This window comes from Antrostomus carolinensis, unplaced genomic scaffold, assembly GCF_000700745.2.
Source record: "Antrostomus carolinensis isolate BGI_N321 unplaced genomic scaffold, ASM70074v2 scaffold9560, whole genome shotgun sequence".
Taxonomy (NCBI): Eukaryota; Metazoa; Chordata; class Aves; order Caprimulgiformes; family Caprimulgidae; genus Antrostomus; species Antrostomus carolinensis.
This window is the reverse complement of record NW_010286470.1, coordinates 89,263-101,563: the sequence shown is the minus strand read 5'-3', so window position 1 is coordinate 101,563 and position 12,301 is coordinate 89,263. Positions and strand designations below refer to the sequence as shown.

Here is a 12,301-nt window from a genome sequence, read left to right as displayed (position 1 = left end):
TTCTGAATGGTTATTGATGAAACTTGTTATTGATAAATATAACAGTGTAACTACATATGTGATGGGACTCTAAGCTGGTCAGAGCTCTGACATAGATTTACTAGTGGCTTTTCCTTAAAGTAAGCAGACCAAAACCCAGAATGAGCCGTGCATCTGTTACCCTGTTAGAAAACAAATGAGCACAAGTTCATTTTAGAGGTGGAGAAGACTGTGTCCTTACAGGATACATTTTTGCTTTCAGTCTTGCTCTTAATCCAGCCACCTTTGGCACGTATAATAATGGGTCCCATCTGGCTTTTTAAGGAAAAAACCCTTCTGTCCTCTTGGAGCTGTGTGTCTGTGTCAGGTTGTTGTCAGGCATCTCCCTGTCTACCATTCTGCTGCTGTGTTTCTTCTTGCTATGCCTCTCACTCTCTGGCTGCTCCATGGGGTCCTTCAGAAGCTTCTTCTCCTTCCCTAGCACGTGCACTTGCTTCTGGGAAGTCTCTCATAAACTAGAGAGCATTAGCAGGGAGGAAGTAAGTAAGCTGCTTTGCTTCCCTGCTGCCCAGCCTACTAGGAGAAGACAGCATATAGAGCATGCAACTCACAGAAAGAAATGCAAACAGGTCTCCCCTATGGCGCAGTGCTAGAGGCTGCTGTTTTTCTCATGTTATTTCACATGCCTGGATGAGGGGAAAGCTGTGTTTTGAAGCTGTGCTGGGAAAGGAAGCTCTGCTTGTAACTACTGTTTTGTCCATTCTATGTGTGGCTGTGTGCAATGACTTTAAATTTCTTTTTAGTGGCATGGGGAATTACTAGCAGATACCAAAGAGGCTGGGTTCTGTGCTAAACTTCAGAGTTGATCAACACTTATCAAATGGTATTTGTGAAGACCATTAATTTCTGACCTCTAGAGAGATAACAATTCTTTCTGCAGCAAATATAAAAGCTAAAAATCTTATTTAGAGGTAAAAATAACGTTACCATCTTCTCCTTGCACTGTTGCTCTAAAAGATTTGCTTCTATGACTACAATAACATGTGTAACCATACAGCTAAAATGGCAATAATCATATCATGCTTCAGGGCATAACATGATTGCTGCAAAGGTCAGGAAGAAAATCTGGTGTTCCGCATTTGATCGTCCTTAGGGATTAGAGAACTCCAGTTTAATAATGAGTAGAAATTAGCTTGTTTTAGAGTCAAGATTCACTATGAGACAGACTAGTAAGTTTATAAGTTATGGCAGATATTTCCTCATGGGGCAAGGCTAGCCATTTGGGAGATTGACATTGACTGGGAAGAACTGGAGATAAATCAAACTTGACAAAATACTGTAGAGAACAAAAATTTTACAGAATCAGTCATTTAACCCAAAAGGCAACTTGTTGTAATGGAAATAGAGCTGGAGATTTCTCACAGTTAAAAAAAACCCCCAAGACCCCCAAAGTTCACCTGGAATTAGCACATGGAGGTCCTCTTACCTGTCCTTCAAAAGAATTTCCTAAGCCTCTTCATATTTCTTCTACAAGATTACCCCACACCAAGTGACATTACAAATTGGTTTTTGTTTTGTTTTGTTTTTTTTCCTAGGGACAAAGTACTAGATGACATTCGCCGCTTAATCCAGCCAGGTGATGTGATAGGCAGAACTGTTTTTGATTTAGATGAGCCCAGGTAGGTAACTTAAATTGAATACTGTAACCAGGGGGACTGTCAGTCCTGGTTTAGGTAGTGAGCTTAGTTCACTTGTTCAGCTCTGATAAAGGTATAGAAGAAATAACCTAGGAGGCAAAGGCCCAAAAGGAAAAATACTCAGTAGGAGCAGATTCCTAGTACGTGGCTCTGGAGAAAAAATGATTTGTTGTGGAGGCCGCTGGAGCAGGAGAACCTCAAAACTTTGTAGACAGAACAAGAAAATCCATACATCAAAAGGACTGTATGGTGTCCCTGGATATGTGTGCGTTGCATGTAGTGATTTGGAGCAGGAGCGTGTAGGCTGACATTAGGAATTGTACCTATGAATCCAGACGCAGTCTCTCTGCACCCTGAAGTGGCATTTCCCATTGGGAGTGCACTTGAGTGTCTGGTGAGTGTCACAGGCTGTAGATGTACCATGGAAGGTGGGGAACTTATAAAAAGCTTCTGAAAACAAACACCCAGCCTTGTGAACGGTTTTAAGTGCTCAGATGTGGCTGGAAATTGTGGTCTTGAGAAGATGTAGCACAGAGCAGTTGAGAGGGTCTCAGATATGAAGGAACTGCATTCAGAAGAAGGATGAGTGACTTGGAGAACATTCTTTAAAGGAAAAAAAATGTGAAGGACAGTTTGAAGTAGGAGAGAGTTGGAAAGTTGTTCAAGATGAATTTAAGGGTTTTTGAGCTTTAGGAGAAGGAAACTATATAGATGAGGGAAAAGTAAATATATGGTAATTGTATAGAGTTGCATTGTGCAATTAATAAATTAATGAGAATAAGTCAGTGGGGAAAGTAACTGAAATAAAAAACTAAATATAAACTGGGACAAAAGAGAGTATTGAGAAAGGGAAAAGATGAGATCCAGAAACACTAAGCAAGAGTAGAGAAGGATGTGTGTTGGATAGGATGATCATGAATTTGCTCACCTCTTGCTACTTCTCAAAATCTTGCTTATAAAAAAATTATAAAAACCTATATTAATGTACTAAAGTTGCTGGGGAAGACTTGCTCTATAGGTATCCTTGCTTTGATTTACTGCAGTCACTCAAGCCCAGGTGCTCCAGGTTGTCTGACATTCTTCTCCAAGTTTGAATCGGGAAACCTTCGCAAAGCCATCCAAGTGCGTGAGTAAGTATGCCTGCATCAGCTGTGTCTGAACCAGCCTTTTTGCTGTGACCACAGTGTGAAATCCTGTAGTTCTCCTGGGTTCAGAAAGGGCTGGCCAGGGAAGCAGGTTTTATGACACAGAGTTTATGATGCCTGCCAACACTGAAATGTTATGGAAGTAACAGGAGTGAGACAGCAGAGCTCAAAAAGTTTTGACATGACTAACACAGTGCAAGTGTTTAATGGTGTGTTTGGCTGCTGCTAGCTTGATGGTGTTCTTTGACTCTCACAGGATATTAATGAATTTGATGGTATACCCTGGTCTCCTCAGTAGGTTCAGTGGCAGACTGGTGGGGTTTCATGGCCACCATTTTTTTTGTCTTCCTTAACAGGTTTGAGTATGACCTAATTATGAATGCAGATGTCAACAGCAACCAGCATCACCAGTGGTTCTACTTTGAAGTCCGTGACATGAAATTAGCAGTTCCCTATCGTTTCAACATTATCAACTGTGAGAAGTTTAATAGCCAATTTAATTACGGTATGAGTCCATGGGGAATTGGGATAGACTTTGTTCACAAGAATATCTTTTTAATGCTGTAAAGGTTTCAAATTTTTCATGTCTACAGGGGATACTGTAAGTTTAATCTTATCTGCCCTGAAATCCACTGAAAGAGTTTAGATTTGTCAAAGGACCCTTCTTTATCCTCAAGAAGACTGAGGAATAAGCAGAATATTAAGACCTAGGAGAGGATTTGTGGGGGGGGGGGAAATGTCACTGTTCTGTGTTTAGAGACCAAAACTGAGGAAGAACAGCACTGGGGCTGGTAGAGGGGGGAAAAAAAGACAATCTGTTGGAATTGAATGAGTAGCATAGGATTGGAAAGTGCTTCTAAGATTTAAGTAAATGTTGATAATCCTCAAACAAGTATTTATGATTCTTTGGGCTTATCCAGAAAGACGTTCCTGCCTTTAGACAGCCTGACACTTCTGCTGATATTAATGATAAAAAAAAAAATTCTGTTCCTGCCTGTGTTTGAACTTTTGTTGTAGTTGGTGGTTCAGGAGGAAGGTGACCCTGCTCAGAAATAGGCAGGGCAAACCCCAGATTACAATGCCCATTTTAGAAGAGAAATTTTCTTCTGCATGGAGACTGTGGATTGAATTCTTAGCTGGCATAGGCTGATTTTTTTTTTTTATTTGTTTCCATGGAGCTGTATTAATTTATACCAGCTCAAGACTTGACTCAGAATGTTTAATAGGTCCCTAATATCAGACTTTGCATTCCTCTGAAGCCCTGTGGATACAGCCTTCAACATTACCAGAAGAACTCTCTCAGGATCAATGTACCTAAAACAAATAGCTCTAGGAGTTAGAAAGACTTGTCACTTGTATTTATGAAACTGTCTGGATGAGTGGCATAATGAATTATAAGGCATTTGCTCTTTAACCCTAAGGGCAGGAGTTCGAGTATTCATATAGATCCTGAATTAAAATGATTTTTTTTTTTTTTTTGTCATCTTATTCCGCTTCCCTGAATTACCAAACAATTTAATGTTGGTATGTTTGGTAGCAGTTTGAAAATGAAGTACCTTAAGATCCTACTGTAAAACCAAATATAATCTCTGATACAGCCACCAGTAGATTCATAGATAGAAATTCTGGTTATTACTGGTGGAAGGTTGCTTATTATCTGCTAGTTTGGCTGTTGTCAGCATTTAATCTCATTTTGTGTATCTGAAATTGTACACAACTTGCATGTTCAAGCATGCAGTGAAATATATATTTGGAAGACAAATGTGAAATTGCCACCCGGTGTGAAGAGGCTAAGCCATGGCTTGCTTTTGTATGGCTTGTACATGGGATTGGCTGTTAAAGCAATTCTTCTGTGGGTTACTTCTGCTGCTCTGAGCAGGCAATGAAGCTTTAGCTTATCTGGCTTGGCTGAGTGAGGCTCATTACCCCTTCCAGCGCATGCATAATATTTACACAGACTGTTGGTAAGAGATGCTGTTTATTCACTACATTCCCTCTGCACTTCCCTGGGCTGATGCCCAGGCCATACTACTAAAAGCTTTCAGTTATGATGTAGTGTCAAAGTGCTATGGGTGACAATACTTCACAGCTGCTGGTTACTGATCTGTTTTGATTTTTCCCTTCCCTTTTGCTCTTGCTTAGATGGCACATGTAATTTTCAAATCAACAAAAAGCGTATTTAATTGAAATAGTTGTGACCAGGAGCAGAGCAAGTCAAGAGGTGCAGTCTCCACTTCTCTCCTTTCACCAATTTACTCTACCATGGAAAATAATGAGATTTCATCAGAAGCCTGATTTGTTTCTTATCTAAAACTGAATGTTTCCATAGGGGAAGTGGAAAGGAAAAACCGCTGTGGGGTTTTTTTGGGGTTTTTTTTGGTTTTTTAATTAAAATGAGATGGCAGACCAGTATCAACCATCACTCGGACGCAATTTGATATGGGTGTCCTTTGGACTTAGAGAAGGGCAGGAGCTGGAATTTGTGATGTTGAGAACACTTCAGACCCTGAGCTTTGCATCCCTTGTCTGATAAACTGGACTTCTGGGCAGGCCTGTGTCTCAAAACTCACCTGGTCTATGTCCTGGAACCAAACACAGAATTACTTCTTGTATGTGGCCCACGATGCTGGTTTCAGGAAGCAGTAATATAGAGGTTACTACTAGCTGTAGGCTCGTTAATGCTACCCCATGCCACAGGTGAGCTGGAAAGGCATTTCTGCTGCTACATTTGCCAGCTCTTAAAGTGCTGGAGAGTTTAACAGAGAAACCCAAAGGAAAAAGGGAAACTGAATAGCTGCTTATGGAAATATATCATCAGTATTAATGATTTTCAAGCATCACCTCCTCCCAACACAAGAACAGCTAAGAGAAGGCTCATGGGGCAACTTATCAACATGCATAAATTCTTGAAAGGGGTGTTTTTTCCCTTTCTTAAATAAGTTTTCACAGAATTGCTGTCAGCATTATTGCTGGGCTCAGCTGTGGCTGTGCTGGGTCCACTGGAGCTGGCTGACACCACCCCAGGGTAGAGGCCACCCTTGTAGCCCCCACCTCCTCACCAGGGACGCCCCATGCAGAGAGCTTCACTGGTGAGGGCAGGATCCTTACTGTACCTGTAAAAGAGCAGGCAGGTGTGTAGGGCAAAGGGATTTGGTACACAAACTGCCTACAGGTGGGCTGGCTTCATGGTGCTGTAATGTATATGCAGCTCAGATCAGAGGAAGCTTTGTACCTCAGAGCATGAAATGGTAATATTTCAGAGGTCAGGAAGAAGTCATCTTCTGGCATAATATGGTGGAAAGATGGATGCTATCATTATCAGCACTTATGACACCTAGGTATTATTTAGGTCTTATGGCAGGTTTAAAACCTTCTAGTTTTGCTTGCTAATTTCTGAAGGTAGGGTGCTGGATGCATTGCAGATTTCTAATGGATTCATTCAAGCATAAAATATTGGACTAACCAATCTACTGATATTTTTAATATCTCAATACCTATTCTTTTCTTTCCCTTTCTCTTTTTGTAAACAGAGCAGCTTGAAGTCCTCTTTGCAAAGGCCAGGCAGATAATTTGTTTTCTAACAAACTCCATTCAGCTCATTTCTGGAGGTGCTTTTTGTACAGACATGGCTATATCAGAACAAAGCATGGGGTTTGGGGAAATATATTTACTTTACATAAACTATCTGCAGAGAGAGCACAGATAAAAAAACCCAATACTTCTTGTTTAGTCTTTTCTTCCCCATCCCTGATTCTTCTAGCCATGGAAGTAATGTCACTTGAATCTCTTTTGTTTTATGTAGGCATGCAGCTGGTCCTGTATTCAGTGAAGGAAGCTCTGCAGGGCCGGCCTTGCTGGCTTCGGGCAGGCCATGATATCTGCTACTACAAGTAAGTGCATTTTTGGTGAAAAATGTGTAGCTTCCTTTCCCCTCTGTTCCCCTCCTGTTAACAGTATTGACGTTGTTAACCTTTGGTCACCAATGCCACCTATTTCAAACTGGTGCTAGTTCAATGTGTTATGTGTTTCCAGCTTCAGAAAACAGCTACAAGTGAGATGTCTGTATTAGATATCTGGGGAGAAACAGTATATGAGCAGAATTCACTTCCCCAGGAGGAAGGGGTATGGAAGATGCTCAAACATTGCTGATGCAGTCAGGAATACAAGGAATCTTAACCCACAAAAGTAGTCTAGTTGGCTTTTTCCCCTGTCCAGGAAGAAATTATCTGGATGGATTCATTGTTTTTCTTTTGCATACATCAACTGTTCTAAGAGACATTAGAGCTGAGGAGCTAAAAAAGGGTTTACATATACATAGAGGGATGTGTGTGTGTGTGTGTGTGTGTATATATATATGCACACACACTATGTACACCTATATATATAGGTAGAATGAGACATATACAAATACACATTCGTTTGTGACTCTCTCTCTATACCTTAGTATCTTCAGCAGCTTCCCTTCTCTGCAAAGACAGAACTTAAATCCTAGAAGACAAACTGCTCTGTGAACCACACTTAATGGCACCATGGCACTGTTTATAGACCTTGTCCTGACAGCAGAAGCAGTAGGGATTAGCCTTACTCACTGTCATACAGGAACTTTTATCTTTCTACTGGGGCCAGGCAACAGTGATGTAAAGGAATTTTGACAAGCTCAGGGCTGATATTTATGCAAGTTCCCTATTCCAGGCTGTTTCTGCAGTGTGTCAGCACCTCAGAAGAAAAACACTAGATCACTAATCTTTAACTTCTATCTCGGCTGGAGCTTGACTCATGTGAGAAACATTCTCACCCAGGTATCTCATTTTCATGCAGAAAACTGATCCCTGCTTCATTCTGGTTATTACAGTCAAAGAAGACAAGTGCAGAGCTTGGGGCTTCAGTAAGTTGAATGAACCCTGCTTTACTTCCTCAGGGCTTCCAAAATGCTATCCAGAACGCTTATTAATTATTTTAAAGATGATGATTTAAAGGATTTTCAGGACTAGGATAATTGGCATGTTTTGGACTAGAAAATCTGTGCAAAGTTGAAGTCTGGGGGACAAAATAGAACAAGAAAATGAGTTGTGTGAATAAGTGCATTTGATTGAGCACCTGAGCGGGATGTCTGGGAATGATGCAGCCTGGGGTGGTGCAAGCAGGAAGAGGAAAAAAAGAGGTCATATGTTGAAGATGAACTAGTAGCAAATTAAGGGTGAAGTTCACATACTTTGTAGCCAAATATTGCAGCATTTGGTGTTAATTTTATCCTGGTCTTACCTGCTATGACCTGAAAGCTGGGGCTGAGAATTCTTGAGTGAGAAGTTTTCTCTTTTTTTCTTTTTAATTCTTCTAATTATATTTTTCTATCATGATTCCTAGTCACCAATTTGCATCAACAAAATGTCTCAGTGTCTCAGGATTCTGTGGGTATTGCATTAGGCACTGTGTAAACAAAACAAAAGTCTGGTCCTTGCCCCAACCTTGCAGTTGAAGCACATGGCTTAGACTGCCCAATGACTGTAGATGGGCAGGGAAACGTAGGAAAACAAAAGTTGTTAACACAATTAACAATAATGATAATGTCTGGCATGGTAAGTAGTGCTCTCAGGACAGAGCTGAACTTTTCTAGTATTCTCAATGGTACTCCTTTCTTCATGAACTCATGTGCTGAGGCTGATTTTAGAAACTGATGGGCTTTCTCTTTGGAAGAACTTGTATTTGTGTTGTAGTTCACAATTTTGTTGTTAGGTTCATAGGTGCCTATGTTCGCGTGTGGATTTTATGAGATAATAAACCCTAACAATGACAGTGGGCTGCCTTGCAGAAGTAGCAGAGCCTCAAACTTGTGTTGGTACAAAAAAAATTCCAAGTCATCCTAAATATCTGTAATATCTGTTGTAATCTCTCTTATCTTTCTTTCTTTTTCTTTTCTTTTATTTTGTTGATTTCCTTTTGGGAGGGTGGGGTGGTGCTGAGGGCTCAGACTATCCTCTCTCAACCTGGCATCCTATCTGTAGTAATTTGAGTAGCTGTTTTATTTTGTTCCAAGTGCTCTTCACTAACCTCTATTCACCTAACCTTTACCTCAAGAGCAAACGTACTGTGGTGCAGTGGCTTCCCTTTGCATGCCTGTAACCTCTGTCTTCTGTGAGTATGGGCTTCTACTTGGGTAAACTTTACACGCTGATTACCATAGCAATGGCTTCTCATGTCATTAACAAGGCAGTTATTGTGCAGTGATTAAACAGCAGTTGACTTCTGAGATTAAGCCATGATTGTACAATTAAGCTTGTAATCAGATTCTTGTTCAGACTGTGTGAGAGAATGGAGTTATATTGATTTGGAATATTCTGTTTTCTACCTGTACATTGAATTATATGTCAACATATTCACCTAGGATAACTACTTGTTGTCTGTTTTAATTAGTTTATTCCAGGGTTACACAATTCTGTATATACGGGAATGCACCTACACATATATGCACTTTCACCTCTACTGAGACTTTAATCTTTTTGTTTCAGTGATGATAGAAGAGATTCCCAATCATGAGAACTTGTATGTGGGAGGAAATGTGAAGAAAGTATATTTGGGGTTGCTCAGACTTTGGCTCAGAATAGGAGGTGATAGGATTGATACAGAGCTATCATACTGCTTGTGTTTTGGGGAAAGAGCTTGCTTCATTTCCCTTCACCCTGACAGGGATCTTGGGGTGGGACTGGCACATTTTGAAAGATATCTCATCTAATTACTTTTACCAGGAGTTTTTGATAAACGTGTCAAAAGAGTAATATACTTACCAAAATAAGGAGGAACTCAAAGATGCCCTTAATTGCTTTTGCAGCAGGGCGTTTACTGAGAGCAACCTCTGAGCTGAAGGACAGTGGGAGGAAAGGCACATTCGCAAGGTGTCTGGGTGGTGCACGTTAGCTGATCTCTGCAGACATTCATCTTCACTGAGGATGGGACAGTTCACTCATAGAGATGAATGCTGTGGCACAGCTCTGTCATTGAGTACCTTTCCCATATGTCTCATGGGAGATTTTATGTTATGGAGACTATTAGCAGTGCTCTTGTCAAAAGGAAGCTGCGTGACACTTCTGCTCTATTTTATTGCCTCTCTGAAGTGATACACCCATGATAAACAGAGTTGCAGTTACTATAAGATCATCTAATTTACTTACTGTCTCGTCAGCTTTTATGTGCTGAAAAATATTCCTTTCCAGCAAATTATTTAAGGAACAATGGCAGCATGCTGAATTGGTGACAATGTGCTTGTGCCTTTGGTTTCACTGCTCCTTCTAAGCATATTATCTAACCTCCAGCTTTTCCAGACAATGGTTAGTTCACAGATAGTAATGAGGTACATGGAGTGTTTTGTTCTCAGATCACCACTAAAGACTTTGTTGTTTGGTGATCACAGCAGTTTCAGAAATAAGTATTTACTTTTCTCTTCAGCATCTTTATAGTCACATTATATGATCATAGCAATAGCAGGCCACCTCTTGGTTTTAAAGATCTCTACGAGAGGGGGCTGAGACAACAGTGTCAGTCTGAGAGCACCTGACCTTTACAATATGTCTGAAGACCTTAACAGTAAGATAGCTGTGGGAATATTCTACTTCGACTAGGACTCTGCCTGCAATCTTGTCAATAAAGATGCCTGAACATGGATTTTACCCTTGAAAGGGAAGTTGTGTGGTGCATTTTGCAGTTTCCAATGTGGCAGACTCCAAAATCACAGCCATGCCTCACAAATTGTTAAATACTGCTTTTTTAGAGATGTAAGAAGGTCAGGGCATGTAAAACAAAGACACCAGACTCCAGGTGATAGAAAAGTGTTGGACAAAGGGAATGCATCAGCAGATTAGAAGTGATAAATAGTTTACTTTCTGTTTGGATTCAGTTTTGAAATGGCCTGGAAATCTGAGATATTAATATTTTCTTTTGTCATTTGATTCTAAGCTGCTACAATACCACATTCCATCACCTACTAGTGCTCTGTACTGTAGTAAATGCTGCAGACAGGAATTCTAAGTACTGCATAGTGCTTTTGAATTCCTGAAGTTACAGTCCAACTCCTTTACTGACCTGCCTGTATCTTTGGCCAAGTGGCTTCACCTGTCTGTGTCTCAGTTTCCCCACCTATAAAGGATGGAAAATGAAAGTCACTTATCTGTCACCCAAAGAATGGGAGTAGATAAATGGCAAGCAAATTTTAATTAGTTGATGATTGCAGAGGTCTTTTAAGCTCAAAAAATTACTGTGCAGACTAAGTGGTAAGTAGTATTATAATTATTATTAATTAACTTTTCATCACAGCTATGCTAGAAATATGCTACCTGTACATCATTTCTGCAGAACAGCAAGCAAAATTATTTAACTATTACAAAATGACTGAAAGGCACTGTGATACAGCTTGCATGCTGATTAAAAATCCCACACTTTGGTTTCTTATTTTCTTTCCAATAATCTGCATATTAGGTTCTAGATAGCATGAGACTTTGTGAACATTTTTTGAAAGACAACACAAATAAGGTAGTCAGGACCTGATGTTGTTAGGTTCTTTTCTTCTTTTCTTTTTCTTTGCTTGTTAATTTGGGATTCATGCTGGTATGGTAGAGTATTGAGATGAAAAAGGGGTGAGGAAGAAAAACTATCAGCCTGATGGAGGAACAAGGAGGCAATGAAGCCAGCTTGGGGTGACAGCAGCAGTAGGAGGAGAGGGAGGCAAGGAAAAAAAATGCTATTAATTTTTGTTTCTTTGTTTATTTTAAAAAGATTCAGAGCTGCTGCATTGTTTGATGGATTGTGAGGAGACCAGATTATATGCAGTAGGAATACATGATTATTTACACTGCTTACACACGGGTGGTTTTTCTTTTTAATATGAGTGAAGAATATTGAAGCCTCACAAAGCTGTTTGTGAACTTCCTGTTACTACCAGATAGTTTGCCATAGATGAAAGCAGGTGTCAAGAAGTGGTTCAGAAGTCTGGATATATCTGTCCTGGGCAGTCAGTTTGCTGGAACTGCAGAGGTGCTCAAAACCAGAACGAAATGTGCTACTAAGCAGTTCAGTGAGAGTGCTGTGCATAGGTACCCTCAGGATCATGAATCTGAGCACTGTCAGGTGTAAGAAACATTGACTACCAGAACAGCATCAAGGTCAGAAGTGCCTGGTGTTGCAAAACCTCTGGGTTAAGAGAAGTTTTAAACAAGAGAGATATTTTTGACTGCAAAATTACAGACTATAGAGGGAGAAGCCTTTATTGGAGCATTAGGGACAGGTGGGAATACTTTCCCCATTGTGTAGATAAGATATTTAGGCAGCATCTGTCCACAAAGACCTGCTTCCTCCCACACCTCTGACTACAGATGGGAATTTGGATGGGAGGACTCAAAAGATCTCAGCACTTTATGACAGTTCTTTATGAATAAGGTCATCTAACCATCCAAGTGACACTTAATATAATAGAGGCTATGGAGGTGAGTACTT

The 12,301-nt window shown here is 40.3% G+C and overlaps 1 protein-coding gene across 1 annotated transcript in view; it reads left to right on the top strand.

Moving 5' to 3' along the window:
• The window catches only part of AGBL1 (AGBL carboxypeptidase 1), a gene marked incomplete at its 3' end in the record, with an annotated part of 148,578 nt that overhangs the window by 54,325 nt on the left and 81,952 nt on the right, over positions 1 to 12,301 (top strand). Inside the window, exons 13-16 of the mRNA XM_010171705.1 lie at positions 1,575 to 1,658; positions 2,720 to 2,806; positions 3,178 to 3,326; positions 6,624 to 6,711. Of these exons, the coding sequence (XP_010170007.1) occupies positions 1,575 to 1,658; positions 2,720 to 2,806; positions 3,178 to 3,326; positions 6,624 to 6,711 (408 nt within the window). The remainder of the gene's footprint in view (positions 1 to 1,574; positions 1,659 to 2,719; positions 2,807 to 3,177; positions 3,327 to 6,623; positions 6,712 to 12,301) is intronic.